The 20,217-nt window shown below is 38.3% G+C and overlaps 6 protein-coding genes and 1 long non-coding RNA gene across 12 annotated transcripts; 3 read left to right on the top strand and 4 right to left on the bottom strand.

Annotated features, from left to right (window-relative positions):
* Positions 1–223: 223 nt before the first annotated feature.
* Positions 224–2,055, bottom strand: LOC124326752. 2 transcript variants are annotated; one of them, XR_006915781.1, is made up of 7 exons: positions 2,016–2,055; positions 1,837–1,937; positions 1,646–1,750; positions 1,484–1,580; positions 1,274–1,417; positions 489–605; positions 224–403 (listed from the first exon to the last, which is right to left on the bottom strand). It is a non-coding gene; the product is annotated as an uncharacterized LOC124326752 (long non-coding RNA). The 2 variants fall into 2 exon arrangements; XR_006915782.1 differs by having other exon boundaries at positions 1,837–1,960; positions 2,016–2,052.
* Positions 2,056–3,425: 1,370 nt separating this feature from the next.
* On the top strand, positions 3,426–4,155 carry LOC124326607. Its single transcript, XM_046785521.1, has 4 exons — positions 3,426–3,584; positions 3,634–3,900; positions 3,973–3,985; positions 4,016–4,155. Exons 1-4 carry the CDS (start codon positions 3,518–3,520, stop codon positions 4,119–4,121), a joined length of 453 nt encoding a protein of 150 aa, XP_046641477.1. The 5' UTR covers positions 3,426–3,517; the 3' UTR covers positions 4,122–4,155.
* Positions 4,156–5,857: 1,702 nt separating this feature from the next.
* Positions 5,858–7,904, top strand: LOC124326391 (allatostatin-A receptor-like). Of its 2 annotated transcripts, none has more exons than XM_046785180.1 (4): positions 5,858–6,045; positions 6,355–6,741; positions 6,808–6,909; positions 7,038–7,904. In XM_046785180.1, exons 1-4 carry the CDS (start codon positions 6,022–6,024, stop codon positions 7,440–7,442), a joined length of 918 nt encoding a protein of 305 aa, XP_046641136.1. In that variant the 5' UTR covers positions 5,858–6,021; the 3' UTR covers positions 7,443–7,904. The 2 variants fall into 2 exon arrangements, with proteins under 2 accessions (XP_046641136.1, XP_046641137.1); XM_046785181.1 differs by having other exon boundaries at positions 6,355–6,723.
* Positions 7,905–8,533: 629 nt separating this feature from the next.
* LOC124326059 (SUN domain-containing ossification factor-like) lies at positions 8,534–13,464 on the bottom strand. 2 transcript variants are annotated; one of them, XM_046784663.1, is made up of 9 exons: positions 13,151–13,464; positions 12,841–13,074; positions 12,006–12,313; positions 11,708–11,940; positions 11,470–11,643; positions 10,406–11,406; positions 10,227–10,341; positions 10,012–10,152; positions 8,534–9,924 (listed from the first exon to the last, which is right to left on the bottom strand). In XM_046784663.1, the coding sequence occupies exons 1-9, from the start codon at positions 13,198–13,200 to the stop codon at positions 9,274–9,276; spliced, it is 2,907 nt and encodes a 968-aa protein (XP_046640619.1). In that variant the 5' UTR covers positions 13,201–13,464; the 3' UTR covers positions 8,534–9,273. The 2 variants fall into 2 exon arrangements, with proteins under 2 accessions (XP_046640619.1, XP_046640620.1); XM_046784664.1 differs by lacking the exons at positions 12,841–13,074; positions 13,151–13,464 and adding an exon at positions 12,407–12,564.
* A 1,572-nt stretch (positions 13,465–15,036) lies between these two features.
* Positions 15,037–16,771, top strand: LOC124326431 (1-acyl-sn-glycerol-3-phosphate acyltransferase alpha-like). The gene is made up of 4 exons (XM_046785262.1): positions 15,037–15,518; positions 15,584–15,717; positions 15,779–15,960; positions 16,030–16,771. The coding sequence occupies exons 1-4, from the start codon at positions 15,340–15,342 to the stop codon at positions 16,357–16,359; spliced, it is 825 nt and encodes a 274-aa protein (XP_046641218.1). The 5' UTR covers positions 15,037–15,339; the 3' UTR covers positions 16,360–16,771.
* Positions 16,772–17,824, bottom strand: LOC124326587 (prefoldin subunit 5-like). Of its 2 annotated transcripts, none has more exons than XM_046785495.1 (6): positions 17,674–17,824; positions 17,469–17,617; positions 17,266–17,400; positions 17,130–17,204; positions 16,960–17,065; positions 16,772–16,899 (listed from the first exon to the last, which is right to left on the bottom strand). In XM_046785495.1, the coding sequence occupies exons 2-6, from the start codon at positions 17,580–17,582 to the stop codon at positions 16,826–16,828; spliced, it is 504 nt and encodes a 167-aa protein (XP_046641451.1). In that variant the 5' UTR covers positions 17,583–17,617; positions 17,674–17,824; the 3' UTR covers positions 16,772–16,825. The 2 variants fall into 2 exon arrangements, with proteins under 2 accessions (XP_046641451.1, XP_046641452.1); XM_046785496.1 differs by having other exon boundaries at positions 17,469–17,610; positions 17,674–17,778.
* Positions 17,825–18,698: 874 nt separating this feature from the next.
* LOC124326444 lies at positions 18,699–20,033 on the bottom strand. Of its 2 annotated transcripts, XR_006915562.1 has the most exons (5): positions 19,837–20,033; positions 19,689–19,774; positions 19,487–19,599; positions 18,937–19,419; positions 18,699–18,870 (listed from the first exon to the last, which is right to left on the bottom strand). XR_006915562.1 is itself a non-coding variant. In XM_046785277.1 (4 exons), exons 1-4 carry the CDS (start codon positions 20,022–20,024, stop codon positions 19,006–19,008), a joined length of 801 nt encoding a protein of 266 aa, XP_046641233.1. In that variant the 5' UTR covers positions 20,025–20,033; the 3' UTR covers positions 18,933–19,005. The 2 variants fall into 2 exon arrangements, 1 of the variants encoding a protein (XP_046641233.1); XM_046785277.1 differs by lacking the exon at positions 18,699–18,870 and having other exon boundaries at positions 18,933–19,419.
* Between the last annotated feature and the right edge of the window lie 184 nt (positions 20,034–20,217).

The following is a 20,217-nucleotide window of genomic DNA, read 5'->3' on the forward strand; positions in this document are numbered from 1 at the left end:
GGGACTTGCTATTGATGACAAGTCCGGGCTGACACGGTGACAGGAGAAGATGGAATGCACAACCTCTAGAATCCATCACCGTATCGACAAGGGGGAAGGGGGATGGTGCATTGCCTAACTGGCGCCTTGCGGCGAATTTTGGGCTGGTGCGACTTTCCGACCCCGCGGCATGAAAACCACGAGACCGAACAGCGCACGCGGCCCGTGCTAAGGAGCTAGGGGAGAACAAAGGCGTGGCAGACAACGGGTTAACTAACACAAACGCAATAATACCAACAATACGATGATCCACGTTGATGAGGAGTCTCGGTGCCGGTCGCGATTGTCCATTTCCGTTTTCCAGTGATGGTCCCTTTCCATCGATTATCCTTTTCCAATGCCAGAAGTATTTTGTTGGCGAATTCTAAATCAGATTTTAAAAAATTTGATGGGATTAAAATACAATACAGACAACCTAAATGTGAATAACTAGTAAATGATGAACTTACATCCATGCACTCCACCGAGTTTCGTTCGCACCAGGAGCAGGGGCAACATCCGACGGAGACCGGTGACGATTTTTAAAGATGAGAAAATCCATCTTCTCGACGTCTCCTCTTCATTACCTGAATAAAGACAAAAAAATTCTTATTAAGTGACATGTCAACAAAAGTTAAATAATAGTCACATAATACATATAGGTACATGGATCTGGTTTTTTTGCTCAAAACTTTAAAGGCACGCTTTAATATGCTTAAAATCTACCTGACAATATTGAGAACTGAACACCTAACAAAAATCACTTGCTAGTCTTAAAACAAAATTCCTGAACTTAAGTTCAGGATAATTCTCGAAACCGGAAGTACGCGTACGTAAAAAAACAACAACATGAACTTTACCACAAATTTTACGAGGATCACGAATATGTGGTTCTTTTGCTCCTCGAATGAATATTTACTGAACTACTGTCTGAATTGAGCAAACCGGAAGTGGAAAAAAAATTACACATTGCAAAAATCTAACAAGTGAACTTTGTTGGTGGAATAGTTATCGTCAGTTTGGACTAAAAAATTTCCGCACAATAAATCTGCCAATGAATGTTTTAAGAGATTTGCAAAGTAACTGAAACTGACTGTAAAGCCATCTAGCGTTAGAAAAAAGAAACGTCTTTAAGTAACAATTTGTTTTCGCGTAAGAAGGGCCCGATTTAGGAATTATAATTACACAGACAAAAAGCTTAAAGCAAGTAGAATATTAGTAGATAATCTACGAAAATAAGTTAATTGTGTGCTACCTGGACATAATCCCGTGGTGAGTAACTGCAGGTGTGTAGCAGCGAAGCTAGATGATGAACATACGTCGGGAAGATAACGTGAATGGAAGTCACTCGTCCGTCCTGGACAAAGGGCAGGATTGGCTTATGGATCTCTAGCGTGCTCTGCAAAATTAATGTAATACATTAAATGAAAATAAATAACAGTTAATAAAGCATATCAATCTTTACCTTTAGTTCTTAACTAAGAAGCACAATGAAATTTTCATGATAAAAAAACCGTAAAAATGGAAATCACAGCAACAAACAGTCCTCATGTTGAGATTTCCTGATGTTAAAGAAAGTGTCATGAAGTGTTGCAGTAGCATGGTGAAAGGTGGTATCAATGCTTACCTTTATCATACAAGTGATGAATTTAGTAAGGCATTGTCAAGCAGAACTGGAACATGTATGTACACACATGGCATTATTCACGTCACACTCTTCATGTCACTGAAACTTTCATTAGCAATTGGACAAGGAAATTCTTTACGTTATTTACAAATTTACACAAATTTACGCATGAGAAATAAAACTCTACCTACCCCTCAGCTTGGTTGCCTTCTAAACATAAGTAGAAACAGCCATAACAGCAAACATGCTGTTGCAGGTTACACCAACAAAATTGTGAGATTCAGAAAATATCCTATGGTTCATGAACAAGAATACCTATGTTACATGAAAATCTGAATTGTAATGGTCTGGTAGCAGCAATGGGGAATACCTTATCTCGGCACATTTGTATTCCACTATATGTGTACTTCAAACATGAGTTTTATGCTTTTGACAGCATGAGGGTCTGATCTCTGATGGATGGAAAGTGACTGCAAAGTCAACTTGTTGGAATGACTGACAGCATGCATCTAAAATTTGAAGAAATAAGTTGGTACAGTATAAAAATAAGGAAATCAGGTCAAGATAAACCTACATAAGATACGAAGTTAAATCAGTTGTATGAAATCCCAGGAATAAAAAGTTTAAATTAGCAACAATTTGTTTCGCCCATTCCGCCTCGTTTCACGATGCGAAACAACAAGGGCGACACTGGCGACATCTAGTAACGAGTTTTGAATCTTAAGTTAGTTGCACAGTCCATAGCCTACTAAATGTCTAAATGTGACTTGTCAAAGCCTGCTCCATGGCTATCTCGCCCGTGCATTGGTTTTGACCGATGTCCTGCCTCCTTTTTTTCTAGGTCGAATGGACTGTGGCGCAATCTACTGGAGACGAAGAACAACTTTTTGAAAAATATACACATGTTTCTATATTTTTAAATTTCCGCCAAATATTACTTGGTTTGATCGCTTAGTTCCATTATAGTGAATCTTTCAAAATTATATATGAAAATACAGAAAAATAATTCAGATTCTATTTCTTTTAAGATTTATGAAGAAAGAAACCAGCGATTTTTGATTTTGCGTTCCGTTTAGCCTAATTATAGGCTTTATAACCGAAGGGCTTCATTATTATTTTATAACCTAAGGGCTTCATTATGACTTAATGCGCCTTTTTATTCAATTATCGAAACAACACATATGCAGGAAGATTTCACAAATTTCTTAACTCCTTTTTTAATGAAATGTGACACAATGAGTTGTGGGGATAAGTCACCTAAACACAATGAAAAGATGATTAGATGGATACTGGCTAAGTTTTTACGTCCAGCATTTACTAATTTTGGCAACGAGAAAACAGATAAAGAAATGCCAAAGATAAATTTCAAATCAAAGCCTTTGAACCAAAAATACAGAGCCTTTTCATAAGGCAAAGTTTAAGAAAACCATGACACATTATACATTTCTTAATGTAATGATTTTTGTTTACTTATGCTACTTACCATGAAACTAAACAGAAGGCTTGCAATAGAGAATTTTTCAAACCATTCAATCATTGTCAACGTCTTTAATGTCCAACACTTTCAAAAGAGTAAATGTCTAACAAACAAAACAAAACTGTTTACAAAACAAAAACCCAATGAAGTTCCAAAACTCTTTGGTGGAGTCGCTAGTGTCCATTCTGGAATAAGCTCCTCCCATAGCCTGAGGCGTCGGTCACTTTTAGAGCCCAATGGAACAGGCTTGAACTAGGTCATTTAGTAGGCTATGCACAGTCACAGCTCAAATTTTTGGAGTTCTTGATTTGATGTCCCTCTTCAGTGCCCCAGACTCTTGGTCAGTTTTGGCGTTTTGTGATTTGTGATGATTAAATCTATTGCCTAGATTAAAAATGAGCAAAAATCATTCAGATCTCTTTAAGGAAGCCATGGCCCGGATGAATGCCTTTGGATCAGGGACCTTTACATTTTCAAATAAAACATTGTTTTTAAAAACAGTTAATTTTTAGATCTAGTGGTGAAAGGGATCATAGTAGGTCTACCCTCTTTTGGACTGATAAAGGGGCTGCAAAACCAAAGAAGGAATTCAAACCGAACATCTCATTATCAGTTCGGCAGCGAACGACTCGTGAGGCACCAAAACAGAACATCAAAGTGAATAAGGCTGCTGAGAGTCAATTAGCACGAGAAGATGTCTTGGATGATTCTGAACTGGATGATGGTTTTGACAATAACATGGTAACACAGTCCGTCCAACCACACAAATCAAGTTTAGGTATGCAGAACTGGATAGCAGTAAAGAGATGGGAAATTAAATGTGGTTGTTTTTGTTTTTATAATTACATAGATGCAAATAATGTAAAGGAAGAATGTGACAAAAGTGATATGAAATCGGAGAGCAATCCAGCCATTACAGCAGAAGGAGGGGTCACCGCTGCAATCAAACAGAAGACCAAAGTGAACATCCACAATAACGAAACTATTTCATTTATTTGAATATTTGTTCATTCATTTTTTTTCAATTTGTTTAGGCTAGAGAAATAAAAATTGCAGAGGAGAAAGTACTTAAGGAACAATTGAGGAGAGAAAAAGAAGAAGAAAAGAAAAAGAGAGCAGAAGAAAGAGTAGCCGAGATGAAAAACAAAGAAGAAGAAAAGAAGAACAAGGAAGCAGAAAAGAAAAAGAATTACGACGCGCGTATCGATTTTCTCGAACGTTCGTTTTTGGTTCAAAAAGGTATTCAAACCTACTATTTCTCAGTTTGGCAGCGAACGACTCGGGAGGCACCAAATATTGGTAAAGTTGAAGAATCATTCAGCAAGGGGACAGAAGGTGGGGGCTCTTCTGTAGGGTTAGCAAAACCACAATTGAACTCTCAGGTAAGAACACCCAACAATAGAAAAAATAACAAGTACACTAATTCATCTTTCAGTTTTTCTGGTTCTAAACTTACTTCATTCTGTGAAAAATGTTAACCTTCAAAATATGAAAAAGGTTAGTATTCATGAGAAACTTGTGTGAAGTCCTAGAGGAAAATCACAAGACACTAGATCTGTGTACATTGATGACACTTGTCAAAATCTAGTCATTCAGTGGGCCCAAGACGTCCTTTCGGCAAAGAGGTATGTATTATTTGAAAGAAAACATGAATAAAGCAATAAATGTACGCCATCTTTTCTACAGAATATATTCGATTACGATGTCGATTCTGATGACGAATGGGAAGTTGAACCAGACAAACCTTCGACCGATTCGGAAAGTGAAGGCGGAGAAAATGAGCCATACGATGACTATGAGGTTGTTTTGTTGGAATGAGAATGTAAAAAATCCTTCACTGACAACTAACAATCATCTTTTTGTAGGTGGACAATGTGTTCGTTGTACCTGGTGGGTACTTGAGCGGTGATGAACTTCGCTTTACTTCCTAACCCCCCAAATTCGGCCTATAAACCAAATCCAGTTCCCCGCAATATGGATAGGTGGCTTTTTGAAAAAAACAAATTGTCGTTCGGATTCTTTTGAAGGATACTGCACATTGGGCAATGGAAAAAGAAAGATAATTTTTCGTGAACGGACGTTTTTGCCAAATGCTCAGTATGCCCAAATGCTGAAACTAACACACAACATTATGGCAAGTCGGTATTAAACAAGCCACCTTCTTTAACCTAACCTAACTGTAAGACGTGACCGGACGTAACGTTTCGATTTCTGATTTGTTTACTGCAGACGAACTTCCGCTGGAAAGTAATGCTGCTATTTTCAAGATCGATGCCAAATCGATTATATCTCCTTCTACTAGATGGCACCACAATGCGTGAAAACAGCAAAAAGTTGGGTTGAGGTTTATTTATATTAGATAACTAAAAACTTGCCATAATAAACTGCACTTACACGAAAATTGAAGGCTAAAAAATTGTCATTTAAGTTTACCTGATAGTTGTATTTTTAAAATTACTTTTTAGTTTTTACCCGTGAGGCCGTGACTTGGAAATCACAAATCAGTCTGGCAATGTATAGGGGCCAGCAGCCAGCCAGCAGCTGCTAACATGCTGAAATTTCAAATAAATGTTGATTGCCAATTTGCCATAATGTTTTGGACCCCTATAGTGTTGTTGCACGATGTGCGGGCACATCGCACATCGTGTGTGTGTAAGCGCATGGACCCCCTCCTCAATAATCGGATGTTATATAAGGTTTGTAAAAATAAAAATCTCAATTGTGTGTTCGTTAGCGTGTTACGCCGTACCACTTGCGCGTTGGGCGTAATTTATTTCCTGTTGGCTCAAGTTAAGCGAAATCAGAGTTTAGTTTTTCAAGTTTTGTTACGACATTATTAAACAAAAAAATGCTCTGTGGTAGAAGAATGCATAAATGATTGAATTTCCATGTTTTTGCTATGCTACACATAATTTCTATAGTGGTATGGAATTTGACCTTATTTAGCAACTCCAATTGATTTCATTTCAAATAGGGTTCCTGTTATTTGGGTACATAGCTAATCGAGGTCCGTTAGTTTAACTAGACTATCTCGATAGTCGATACTTGCCTTGTGAGGTATTTGATTCGCTAATGGAGCTCCAATTATCTAGATAAAAACATTATTACTATTATCTACAAAAAATTACCTCATTTAGGATCCTCGATTAACTCATGTAACTAAAAACACTATCCCTTTTGAACTAATTGTCATGTGTGTTGTACTGTATGTTGAATTTATTTCTCGTTCAAGGTACCCGTCATATTTGGAATTATTGCCATAGTTGGGTTCTTCGGTAATGCCCTAGTTGTAACGGTGGTCGTTGCCAATTCGCGAATGCGTAGCACAACCAACCTGCTCATCGTCAATTTAGCACTTGCCGATCTTTTATTTATTGTATTTTGCGTTCCGTTCACTGCCTCGGATTACGCTCTACTCTTTTGGCCGTTTGGTGAGGTCTGGTGTAAAATTGTCCAATATCTAGTTATCGTGACAGCTAATGCCAGTATTTACACCTTAGTTCTAATGTCACTTGATCGCTATTTAATTGTTGTCCATCCGCTCAGTTCCATCTCTATTCGAACAAAAACAAAGACGTATTGGGCAATCGCCGTTACTTGGGTATTTCTTTCTCATGAAGTACTAACCTTTTCAATTTCTCCGATTTCTCCATACTTACAGCGCAGATTTTCACGTTCCATTTAGGTTGTTATTTTCTCGGCCTGTGTCCCATTACTGATGGCCCACGGACACGTTGTGTACCAATTTGCTGGCGAAGAGTATACCGGTTGTCGGTTTCTCCACAAGGTTATTGAATTCTTTCAAACATTACGAAAATGACAGTAAACAGTAAACTCTCCTTATTAATTGAAAAAATTGTTTAAATCACGCAATTTTTTCTATTAAAAAACAAACAAACAAACTATTTCGTTTAGGAAGGATGGAGCTACTATGCCTTTCAGATCGCATTTTTTGCAACTTCTTATGTCGTCCCACTTTTGCTAATTTGCGGATTACACGTAGGCATGCTCACGCATTTGTGGAGACGGACAACGCCCGGAGGGCGTGTTTCCGTTAGGCGTCAGCGCGGTAAAAAGATGCGTGTTACTCGCCTGGTGTGCATCGTTGTTTTCACTTTCGCCATATGTTGGCTCCCCATTCAGCTGTATTTGCTTTTGAAAAGTCTGGCCTTGTTTAACACCTCACCCGTTACCGTTGTGATACAAATAACGTCGCACATACTAGCTTACATGAATTCCTGCATGAACCCCTTTCTGTACGCATTCATTTCGGATAACTTTCGAAAATCATTCCGAAAAATCATTCACTGCCCGAGGTAAAATGTCGCTCTGTTGTCGCCACGAACAGTTGCAGCAGTACTACAGTAATAATAAATACAAATGATACAAAAAAAAATATGCACGACTTTTACTTTCGTTATCTAAAATTCACGCTGCATCAATTCGTTAAAATGTATCAGAACTATTAATAGGTCTCGACATGTCAGCCAAACCTACATATATTCGAATTTGCATTCCTGTTGAAATTTCGGTGGACCAGCTTTAGAAAAACCTTCCATAGGAACTGAAATTTTTGAAATTTGTATTTACCTGTTATCAATGTGAAATGACAAACTTATTTTTATCCATGGCGCCGTCCTCATTATCGCTCGTGAGTTGCTGTTACATATTCAACATCACGACTGTTGTTATGCAAGTTAGTATCGCTTATTACGTGATTTGACTATGTAATGTAGCAAAGGTTATCGCCAAGGTCAATACAAAAAGCACTACTTACACTGAGCATTTAGTTTAAATCAGCCAGGATTAACTAGGTTTTAGTATTATTCAGTACATACGCAAATTTTCTTTAATGTCTTTCCTTAAATCTGGGAACCGGTATCTATTTTTGAAATGGTCGATTACAGACACCAAGTAATTTAACTGTTAAACCTTAAAACTATTCGCAAAATAGATTTACCCAAGAGACGTTGACTTAATGAAAAGTGGACCCTTGATAAAATGCTAATGAAAATCCATCAAGAAGGAAAATCGCAAAAAATAAGTAAAATAACAAGACGCATAGTCATATATCTTGAAAAAACCCTCACTGCTGTTCACCTTGAGTGAAGCACATTTGATTTAATCTGACTTAGAAAATGAATTTTCTTCAAAATGACAACAACCTTTTTTATGTAAAATAACTAGTAGTTTGAAAAGGGTCGGTTACCCGCAAAAACATGTCAAATGGAATATGGAACACACCTTTCCCTTCCGGCAATAAGAAAACCTGTTCTTGTTCCTAACTATCGCCCGCTGTTCATTGCGCTCTATTTCCTAGAAGAAAAGAGTCACTATCACATAGTTGAATATGTTAACAAATCACTGGTTAAAACAAATCGGAGACTTAAAAAGATGATTTCAAAGTTGCGTTTATGGGATTGTAAAACGAGCTAATTGTATTGAAACAGCAAGCGAGTATATACCGTTAAAAAATCGAACACACAAAACAAAAAGCTGTCGGTCATGACACAAAAAGTAGAAAATTCACATGAAACCCAAGAATTGTTTAAATATCACCGCAAATTTATGCTCGTGCTGACTTACGTTTAGTCACTGATAGTCTCCATCATTCTGTATGCATCTTTCGACAATTAAAATTGCTACTAGTTACCGGTGGGTCCTTAACACTTTTAAAGAATGACGAGGTTATCCGCTCCGGGTTTCCAAATTTTTTTTTGTTTCTACCTTTGTGTCTCAAAAGTCAGCCGAAACGGAACGGGCAAGTATTCAGATGGGAGGATAAAGAAACGCGTGAAAAAGTACAGTAAGTAAGTCATCAAAAATATCACACGAAATAGCCTAATTTCGCAAATCATAAAATGAAGGGGAAAAGGATATTATTTTTTTTTTTGCTTGCTTTTCATTTCCAATTGTCACGACTAGAGCCGGAATAACAATCTCTAAAAAAAAATAATAATAAATGCGGATATCCGATTTAGGCCTTTTCCCTGTCAACATTTTAATCAATCAACTATCAATCTAGAAAAATACAACAAATGTCCCTTTTTCTTCAATAAGAATGTACAAAAAAAAGTAAGGGTCATAGGAATTTTTCGTTTCCGTCTGTACAGATTCTTATTCTTTTTTTATGATTCTGCGCTCCTTTTTTTTAAAAGCTACTTCGCATTCCACTCGTTTGGTAGTTTTCTTTAATAAATTGGGCTGCAAGGATTTTAGCTCGAGAGTGCCATTCCCAATTGTCAGATTTGAGGCGAATTTTTGGGGGGTGTATAGTTGACCTGGCATCTTTCGAGTGGTAGATGGATGCTTTGTCGTTGGGGAGGACATTATTAAGACTTTGTTTCCTTTTCTTCTGCTGTTTCTTGCTACCACTCTTGCTCGATTTGCCCCTAGCTCTGTTACCATCAACTGGACTTGGATCGCGACTCGTTGTTGTACAATTTGAATTTGGGAAACTGAAAGCTGACTCGCATCCGGAGCTCGAGCTGTCGGCAAGACTGGGTGTTGGACTAACCTGAGTTTTCGTCTTGTATGGCTGCAAGGCCTTTTCTGACATGTTCAGGGACACGGGCGAATTATTTTTGACCATCTCGACTTCTTCAACCTTCTGACCGACCTCGAGCCGGAAATCTAATGAAGCTGGCTGGTGCTCTTTTTGTCGGTGAGTCGGAGAATGACGAGGACAAGGATCGGGTGGCTGATTAAATTGTGGCCGCGTAAAATTACGTAGAAGAAAGACGACCAATACTGCTATGACAATCACCTCAACCACCATAAGAAACAAGTGCTGTTCAATTGTCTAAATAAAATAAAAAAAAAAAAAAAAAAACATCTTTAGTCAGCTAACAAAATCCAAAAAAGGAAATCGTTTGGAAAAATGGGTCACCTGAGCTCGAAGGACCAGATTCTCCTCTGCCAGTTTGTACGCCGAGGTTTTTAATTCGGCCATATCCCCATGAAGTTGACTAAGTACGACTTGATAACGCTCTTCTTGCGTGCTCATTCGCTGCAACGTGTCGTTCAAAGTCTAAACGGGAAAACAAATTTCTCAGATGACATTGATGTATTATATTTTTTAAATAGAAATTGACGGAAACGAACCTGTAGCGTACGATTTAACGATTTCTGCATATCGTCTACTTGGCGTTTGTACCGACGGCTAAGCTCTTCCAAATATTGGCCGGATAACGACATGTTGCGCTCCAGCACTTTAATCCTGTTTTGTAAGTAATTAAGATTTATTAAACGTAATTATTTAGTATTGGTCTACTTCACTCTACCTGTTGGAAAGCCGGACAAACACCGATTCCTTCTGTGTCTGCTGCTGACGATGTTGTTGTTGCTGTATCTGTTGCTCCTGGGGCTGCTGTTGATCATACTGTTGATGTTGCTCTTGTTGTTGCTGTTGTACACCAATGGGCTTTGAAGGCTCAATTAAGAAGCCATCATTTGGGATAATGGTCTCCATTCCAATTGGTAGGTCATCCGACGACGTTGCTACTGTTCCCATTTCTTCAGAAAATAACTGTTCCAAATTTTCGAGTTCAGTCTGTTCAGCACTGGGCTGCTCAGCAGCGATGGATTCCACTTCACCGACCTGTTGAGCTTCAGTACACGGATTTACATTTTCAGGCACATCCAACTCCACAATTGAGGGTGAGACTGATTCTAATGAAGCTGGAATGTGCGGGTCTTCTGGCAAGATCCAGTGGCAAAGAGCTTGAATAGTCAACCGAGTCCATATAGATTCAGCGAAAGCCAATTCTACCGAAGAAAATGTTTGATCAAACGACTCTTTCTGACATTGGAGGAGCAACGAAGAGTGAAGCCAAGGCAGTGAGGCAAGAAATTTCAATTCTTTCCATTCGCAGCTGAGAGATCCGTTGATAGCTCGTGACACATTGACCGGCTCGACTGCTGTGTAGCAAACAGTCGGGTGTATCGCTTCTTTATTATCTGTTTCGTTAACGGTCACCATCACACTTTGTGGAGCAGGACTCTTGGTAAGGACTTCGGCCGCTTTCTTCACTATGTTGATGACAGCATCTTTGGCACTCCCAAATAAATTTCTTCCTTCCACGACGACATCGGTGTTGCTGTTATTTTTTTGCAAATCAAAAAGCATTTCTTCCTCTGTTGAATCCTCTTCTTGGCGGTGTGAAATTGATCCCGTCCGGGAATCTTCTTCATTGTCTAGCACCTCGTATTCGCTGTTACCGTAGACGTGAAAAAGTGATATGGGACAAAAATGTTCCTTGCCATAGTGACTGACCAATTCCACCTATCAAATTCCAACAATTATTTTTAAAAATGAAGTAAAAAATTCTCCATTTAGTTATCTCACCTTAACGAACTTGCCAAAGAGCTGTCTTTCCAGTGTGAAACTTTGAATGGACCTCTCATCAGCGGCGGTGAACAGACCAATCAAAGCCCAATCCCGAGTTGGATAACGGTCGCTAATGTAAACGCGGAAATCCTTCGGCGAGGATGAAAATAACTCGAAATTGGCAATGCCCACCTACAAATTAGCAAGAGGAAGTGATAAAACCTCAGAAAAGACAAATCCAAACTAATCGCCTTACCCTTTGAGCTTGAATGGCTTCACATAATTCAATCACAAACCAAATTTTCGCCGAGCAGATACTTAAAAAATATTCATCTCTAGACGGGTCCAAAATGGCAGACGTGTGTTCAGCTTCGCTGTTGGCATCCAATATTTTCGCTCCGCAATCTGGCGAGGCATAGTTTTTTTGTCGCAATTTTGGGGTGGCAGACAATTTAGCAGGGGTTTGCACACCAGTACTTCCGTTTGCACCTAAACAATTTGTGAATGTTAAAACGATCAGTAAACTTTCTCGATTTTAAACAAACAAAATTTACCTGATTTCTCTTCCTCCGCCAACACCTTTAACGTCCATTCACTGAATGATGGGATGTCATCTTCACTAGATCCACTCTCGTTGTTACGGGTCACATTGTTGGTCACATTAAGCACATTATTTGTAGTTAGAACATTTTCCAGTTGGACATTGGGCTCAACATCAGCAGAGATAACCTCACTGGCAGAAATCTCGGGATAAGCAGATTCTTCTAGAATTTCGGTAGAAGATAAAACTTCAATACTCGGTACCGATAGATCCGCGTCTAGATTATCCACAGGCACTGTCACTTCACTTGATGTCAGGTTGCTGTTGAAATAATAATAAAAAATAAATAAATATGATGAAATAGATTTAACAGATGGATTGGATTATCACTAAATATATAGACGTGTAAAATACCCATTCAGTTGATGTGGTATAATGAAAAGAAATAAAATTCCAAAGGTGATTTCAAACAAAATAAGAAAGTTTGACATAATTCAGTCAACGGGAGACATTATGGAGAAAAGACCGACTAGTTGCTCGGACGAGTGACGCAGCTGAAATGAGCGCTGGTGTGTACAATTTTAAAAGACCCACGTCACCTGAATGATCATAATCCAACTAGCTCGATATAACAATGATCGATAACTAAGGTATCGATCGCTTACATCAGTGAATTTCTAACTAGTGGTGTTTCTAGAAGATAACCTTGAAATTCTTGCTTTATACTCATGTTCAGAGACAAAAATGAAATTTTTACCAAGGTCTTAGAACCAGAATAAGGAAGGAGGAAGTACAGTCAGACAGAAAACCCCTCTAGCACAGTAAATGAAACTGGAAAATGCACTCACTCATCCAAAATTGCTGGAGATTCAGTGGTTAGAAGAATTCCATCGTGGGGTGGTTGCCCAGCAACAACTGGAGAAATTTCTAGAGAATTTGTTATAAGCTTGGGATATTCTTTAACATCCACTTCCTCATCTTTGGGATAAATAATTGCTTCTTCAACAGGCTGATATTCATTTTCAATAGAATGTGTGTTCACACTGTCAGTTTGGTTGAACGAAAAAGATAATGACACCAAGCTATAAATTAAAAAAAAAACAGGATCAAATTAGTATATTAAACCATAGATGTATAAGTTTTTTTCAATCATCTTACCAATAGATAAGGCACCACACAGTGGGTCTCGGACTAATACGAGATCTCATTTGACAAGAACCGAAGAATCTGTTCGGTATCAGCTTCACTTCCAGATGTGTAACGACAATTTCCTTCTCAATTCATTATTCGGTTCAGAGCTCGAACGTACGTCTCCTGAATAACGGTCAAACTAACTCTACTAATAGTACTAAATTGTGCAATTTCACTTGGTCCGATATTTGACAGCAGAGGCCAGTTATCGGGTTTATTTGTATGAACGACAAGTAAATTTTAACGGTTTTGGGGCTCGTCTTGGCCCTCTAGCGGAAAAACGAAAACACAGAAATACAAGTGGTCCTACTGCAGTTATATTGAGCTGTATTGACTCGTTCGTATCATATGATATAACACGCACCACGCAAGTTCGGCACGTAACAACGAATCAATCCATTTTTGGACCTGGCTAGCATAGCAACTAAAACAATAAATGGCAAAGGACTTAATAATAGGGCTTGAAGCGATAAAAAAAGAAGAGTGTTATGTTCCGTTTGTCCTTGACGAATAGATCTGATAATATGAAAAAGTACGTACTTCTTGCGTAGAACATTGTGTGAAAGAGAATGTTTGGTCCAGTCAATTTTGCGAAAAAAGCTCGTCAGGAATGGCGCATCTGGTTAAGTAAAGGGCAAAGCCAAGGTCGAGTGCTACAAACCAAAAGGAAGCAATGTTTATTGTAATATAAAACATGCGGTAATCTAACCACAAAACAAAGTTCGTTTCTCAGCCTTTTTATGGGACAAATGTTTTTCACCGATAAAATCGCTGAATTGCAATTTAAGAAATAAGAATGGAATTTTGCGGTAATTTAAAAATAAGGCTTTTTAGTGGGCATGATAATTCTTCAGCATCACGCGAGTAAGATGAGATGGGTTATAGTTTGATACATTCTCGTTCTCAAATTTCTGTTTGAGTTGACGTCAGTTGACGTAAACATTAGCGTTCACAGTTTGCAACGCGCGTATACAATATAATGTCGCCTCTCACAGCAACCACAAAATTATTGAATAACAAAATTTGTTGTATTTGTGTGCGCCTGTCTTATCGTGTGCATCCGTTCAAACATGCAAATAGACCAGGACATCCGTTTCAATTAGGACTATCAATGAAATTTGGTTTTTGTTAACCAACTGCTAATTAAATAAATTCATACGTGATTAGATAGAACCGCTTTTTTCGATTTCGAAGCTTACAGCTAGAGAAATTCAAATGCAGATGTTTGTTTACATGTTAACACCTTGGCCCTGTTTTCTATTTATCTGGATACAAAATGAACCTCGTCCTCTCTATGTATGGGCCTGAACGGTTTCGAGGTCGGTTGTTTTCCCGCTAAAGGGGTTACGGTTGCCACCGGATCACTCGTCGTATTTCGAGAGTAAAAAAAAGCTGGTAAGTCAATGTATGCCTTAAAACACGGCTGTGAATGGAACTCAAACGTCCAAAACCACTATATTGACCATTACGGATATCTTTTCAAGGATTTTGTGGTTTAGTTTCTCCAAGATTTTCTCAAATAAAATAAGCTTACAGCAATGCGTAAATTTGTAACCTTCGGCAAACGATCAAACGCAGGTTGACAAAACTTTGTCATAGTCGCACCGCTCCAGTGGCCCACTAAAGTTGAGAGCTATAAAAGGACCGACAGTTTTCGACTATGTTTTGCCAACAAACTGGCAAACATCACGACAACTTGTATGGACATTTGGACAACCATTGAAATGCATTTTTGCAAGCCTTTTTAAAACAAAATAGAATAATCGATCATTGACTTGTGGTTTCATAGATGGCGTGAAGAACTGATTTTGTGGGAAGGAAGTTTTATGTGGTTGGTATGGTTACGGTTATAAATGACGTCTGAGGCAGACGAAAAAACTCGTTGGGGTTGTTAACTACTCCTCCCGTTGTCGTCTTCGTACAGATTTTTTTTTTTCTGATTTTTTCCCTTCGGAAACAAGATTCTTCCGGGTCGAGTCATTTGAGATCTGTTTACTTTCATTCGTGATTGAGACTTTGAGTATATAGCGTGCAACTTTTCCCCTGCATTGACAGGGGACTGGCGGGCTTTTTCATCCTGCTAGTGGCGTGATATTCCTTTCTATCGTGGTTCGACGCTTCTGTCTTATCGACAATTTCCGCACATTATCAGGAAAATGTTCTTCAGTTGGGATGTACTTTTGGTTTCCTTAGTGGTTCTAGCCATCACTTATGAAACACAGTCATGGTTCAGATACTACTTTCGATTCACCCTCTACATTTCCATAGTCATGCTAACTGCTGTGTTCCTAATCCCTATTGCCATGTTCAGGCCTGGCAATGTTCATAACACAGTGTAAAACGCTTTTTTAAATATTTCAATTAAAAAAGATGGCACCTAACATCATTTTCATTTTACAGACTTGTTGCTTATTTCCTTGGACCCCTCTTAAATGCTCTTCTTGGAATGAAAGTGCACCTACGGAACCCAGAAAATTTTGTGAATGATGGTTCAATTATTTGTGCAAACCATCAAAGTTGCCTTGATTTCCTTGGTAATATAGTTATTTTAATTATATATTGCTTTTACTCCAATGAATTCATTCTCAACATCAGGGATGATAACTCATTGGCCCACTATGGAACGTTGTGCAGCTATTGCAAAGAAGGAGGTAAATTACATTGGTCCATTTGGCTATGTAGCAGGTCTTTGTGGAACCATTTTCATAAAAAGAAACAAAGCACACGATTCTCACGCTACGATGAATGAGGCAGCTGAACAAGTGAAGCAGAAAAAAGTAAGTTTCTTCTGATTTTAATTCTTTAATCTGAGTAGCATTTCAATAATTTGTTTGCGCTTTATTTAGTTGAAGTTATGGATCTTTCCAGAAGGAACGCGTAATAGCGGTAAAAGAGACATGCTCCCATTTAAAAAAGGTGCTTTCTACATTGCCATCAATGCGCAGCTGCCTATCAGTCCTGTCGTTTACTCGTACTACTACTTTCTTGATCACAAACAAAAGCGGTTTGACCCAGGTGAAATTGTAATGACCGTATTACCACCAGTGTCTACTAAAGGCATGACAATGGAAGATTTACCTGAGTTAATGGAGCGAGTGCGCAACATGATGTTGGAAGTGTATCAATCCTCTTCTGACGAAATATCTAATGCTAATAATGCTCAACCTTCTAGTTAAAAGCTCTGACATAGACTAAATCCGCTGGTCTGGACTAATGTTGCACCGCTTCAAAAGTGAGAAATTTAAAGTGTAACAATTGATAATTTTTTTTCTGTCAAGGCGAAAAAATGTGCTGTCTAGTCCCCGTGTAGACCTGAATTCCTAAATTTTTTTGTCCCATTTCCAATGTTCGGTTTGGCAATTTTTTTAACTACTTTTTGTGTGTTAACTTCGCTGTTGTTGCGTATGTTCAATGGCCATCAAGTTTATCTGCGACCGGGCAGGTACAACGATGCACAAAATCGTTTTTTCTATTGGAAATCTCCCTTTTTGTACTCCTCCATGTTATTAACAGTGCAAGTTTAACTGTTTGAGACTCAGCAGCTTCATTACGAATCGAAATAAAAAATTAAAGCAATGAAAATGTCAATTTGTTGATGATGAAATTTTATTATTCATTTATTATACTGTACGGATGGACTGTTTAAGCGCGAACTGCAGCCTGAGGGTTGGCGGCAACTTGGGCTTGAACTTTCAAATCCATCACTTCAGCAACAGCTGCAGTAAAAAATTCATTATTACATAGAGAAAATTAAAAATAATATTAAAGTAAATTACCATCTCTGACTTGACTCTTTTCAATGCCAAGCATCTGTACTTTCTCCATTTGTTCAGTAACAAACTTTACTTTACGTCTGAAATAACTCTTAGCTTGTTCAATTGTCTGAATATTAAATAATAAAACTTAGTAACCATTTAAATCTTTTGACAAGATTATCAACACTTACATTCTCAGCATAGTAACCGGTTCCAATATCAATCAAAGGTTGTTCTGGTTTACTGATTTTTCCAGGCACATACATCTATCAAATATAAGGTCTTATACCAAGAAATTGTATGCACATTGACTTTAATCTAGCTTACAGATCCTGTGAGTGGAACAAGTATAGGTGCACCTTCCTGGGTAGATTCTAGTTTCTCAGCACTTTCAGCTGATTCTTGAAATTTCGTCTGTGCAATTTTCAAAGTCTGAAGAGAATCTTGGTACAGGCTTAAATCCTATACAGTCAAAAATGAAAGAAAGCAGTTATAAATAATTCTATAAAATAAAATAATGAAATACTGACTTGTTCAAGTTGCTGCTTTAACTGAGACAGCTGTGGAAGTGTCAAAGTGGTCAAGTCTATCTTCTGCATATTATCTCCTCCTTGGGCTTTATCTTTTTGTGCATTACCAGCCATTTTCACAGGTGTGTTACTTGATTGGAATCTATCAACTTAACGAGAAATACAAATATATAGAACCGCAAAAATTCGAGTATTTTGGGTGTACCTTTAAAAGGAAATGTCCACCACCACCAGTGTAAAAGAGCAGACGACGTAATTTAAAGGTTTGGGCGTTTAGCATTTCTAAACAGCATCTGTTCTTATAAGATGGTTTCAGAGAAAAACACCTGAAAATGAAGTCACAATTATTTATAGAAATATTTCTAAGGTCTTCAGTCATTGAGAATTCACGGAGAATTTTTTAAAATATTGCATCTTGTTTCTAATTTGAGACTTGAATTCTTTTTTCAAGTTGCAAAAAAATAGGAATAAGTATAGACGGATTGGATTCCTTGTTGTTGTGATTGCGAAATATTCAGCGTTGAAGGAGCCAGAGGAAAAAAAAACGGCCTCTCGGCGACAGTCTCTACTTCATCGGTATCAAGATCAGGAGCGATCAGGAGTATGAAAAGGGCAGACAGTGGTGCGTTTTACGACCTTCCGTCATGAGTTGACGATTTCTTCACAATCAGTCAGACGACAGATACCGGGTGACACGACACGTGCCGCAACGTAAGACCGCTATATATTTCCAATCGTCTACAATCATCTTGTGAGACACACAGAGAATAGTCTGAACTCTTATGGCCTATTGGCTACTGGAAAGGCAGAAATCCTTCAGAACAGCAAAGATCAATGTACTGGGGGTCACCGAGCATCAAAATCTGCTGGCCAGTCCAGGATGTAACTCCTAACTCCCTTTTATCACTTTCGATATCTCGATATACAGAGGTTCTTGATATACAGATATTGTGTGGGCGGACTGGAATCTGACTAGACACCAGACAGAGCTCTCTTTTACTGTTACACTGAGACTAAATAACATTTTTTAAATTTGACAGCCAATAAGGACACTATAAGCTGCAACTTAACTAAGCGATAAGAAAACGTTGCTTTTTAACGAACAGGACTCGATAGTCTATGCACAATGCACTGGCACAATTATGCTTACCATTCACACAATGAATACTTTCAGAATCAATTACTAGGATGCACAAGTCTAATCAATAACTTTTAATGAGGAACTCAGGATGAATTGAATATGTAATGTATAGCATTTTTTAAAGTATTTTTGTGTATCGTGTCAAATATTTTACATGAAGAAACAAGCGAAAAATTTAGACTAAATGCATTAAACGATATTATGTTTTTCTGACTTCTTTGACTATATTAAAAAGGGGTTGGTTATCCATGGAATGCTGATCTAGAACAATATTTTAAAAAGTAATTACCAATAAAGAAACAAATTATTTTCCAATATTCAAATTACCTGAATTAATTGTATCGGACGGATCTCATCAAAGAAGAACAAAATACAATTATTTAAAAAAAAAGTGACTTAACCGATATTCGGCCGGCACTTTCCTGTCTGCGTTCGGCGGCTACCGGGACCACAAGGACGCATTCCGGCTACAGCGACGGATCTACCAGATGGGGATCTACTTTCGGCTTCCTTATCTTCCGGATTCCGTTCATCAATTTCGTTGCCCCCGTGATGAGGTCTTCTACCAATCTTAAATGCTCTTAATTGACATCCGACGGTATTTGTGGCGTAACGCTCTAGCGTTTCATTTTCGGAACAAGGGCCTTGGCTCCCCAACAGCCAACATTGTTTTTCACTTGCTTCACTCGATCCTTCATAATCGGGGCTCCAAAATACGTAGTGGCCGTCGGCCAGGCATCCGTCTGGAAGCGGTTCGCACGACAGTATTCCGTCGGTTAACGTAAACCATTCTCCATCTTTACACGGTCCCTAATCACAGACAAATTAAATTTTTAAAATTGTTTACGCACTTTTTTAAATAATAATTTTAAAAAACCTGGGAGTTTTGCTGATAGCATTCGCCGGTTTCAGCGGAATAGATGAACAGACTGTTTTCGCAATCACAGATGCCGCTGTCGTCCGAGTCCAGATAAAATAGCTGATTAGGTTCTTCGAGGTCGAACAAAAACATAATATAATATATAGCTATAAATTTAAATTGTAATTATTTTATTTAATAATGTTTAGTAAAAATTTACTGCAGGGTCCTTGCGTCATCAGCTGGAAACACGATAACTGATCATCAATTATGTAAAACCTTTCATTTGGCGAAAGGCAGTCGAATCTATTTCAAATCACAGTCGGTCATTTTTTCAAGTAAATGGCTTTAAAAGTCAACTAACTTACGCTGATGATAGATTGCTGACGACAGCTAATGGAGACTGAGTTGACAAGTCGATGAAGCTGTTTTCCGCAATGAATCCTTCATGGGTTGCGTTGGTGTGGGATAAATCCTGATTGCTGGTCCAAGAAAAGATAAACACGATTAGTTGTAGGAGGTTAGCCATGAAGAGAGTTAGTAAAGATTCGGCCATAATACGAACACGCACCAATTTAAACTGGTCTAATGTTTTCACTTGAGAGGGGAGGAATGCGTAGTAGGCGTATTCAGACGATTTACATCATTCCGCTCGCTGGATTTCCTGCAATATTGTCCGACCTTTGACACCGAAACATGAACCCCCTTAAAAAGCTGAACTTCAGTCCGAATCGAATAGCATAAGCAAG

Source organism: Daphnia pulicaria, chromosome 2 (genome assembly GCF_021234035.1).
Source record: "Daphnia pulicaria isolate SC F1-1A chromosome 2, SC_F0-13Bv2, whole genome shotgun sequence".
In the NCBI taxonomy this organism is placed as follows: Eukaryota; Metazoa; Arthropoda; class Branchiopoda; order Diplostraca; family Daphniidae; genus Daphnia; species Daphnia pulicaria.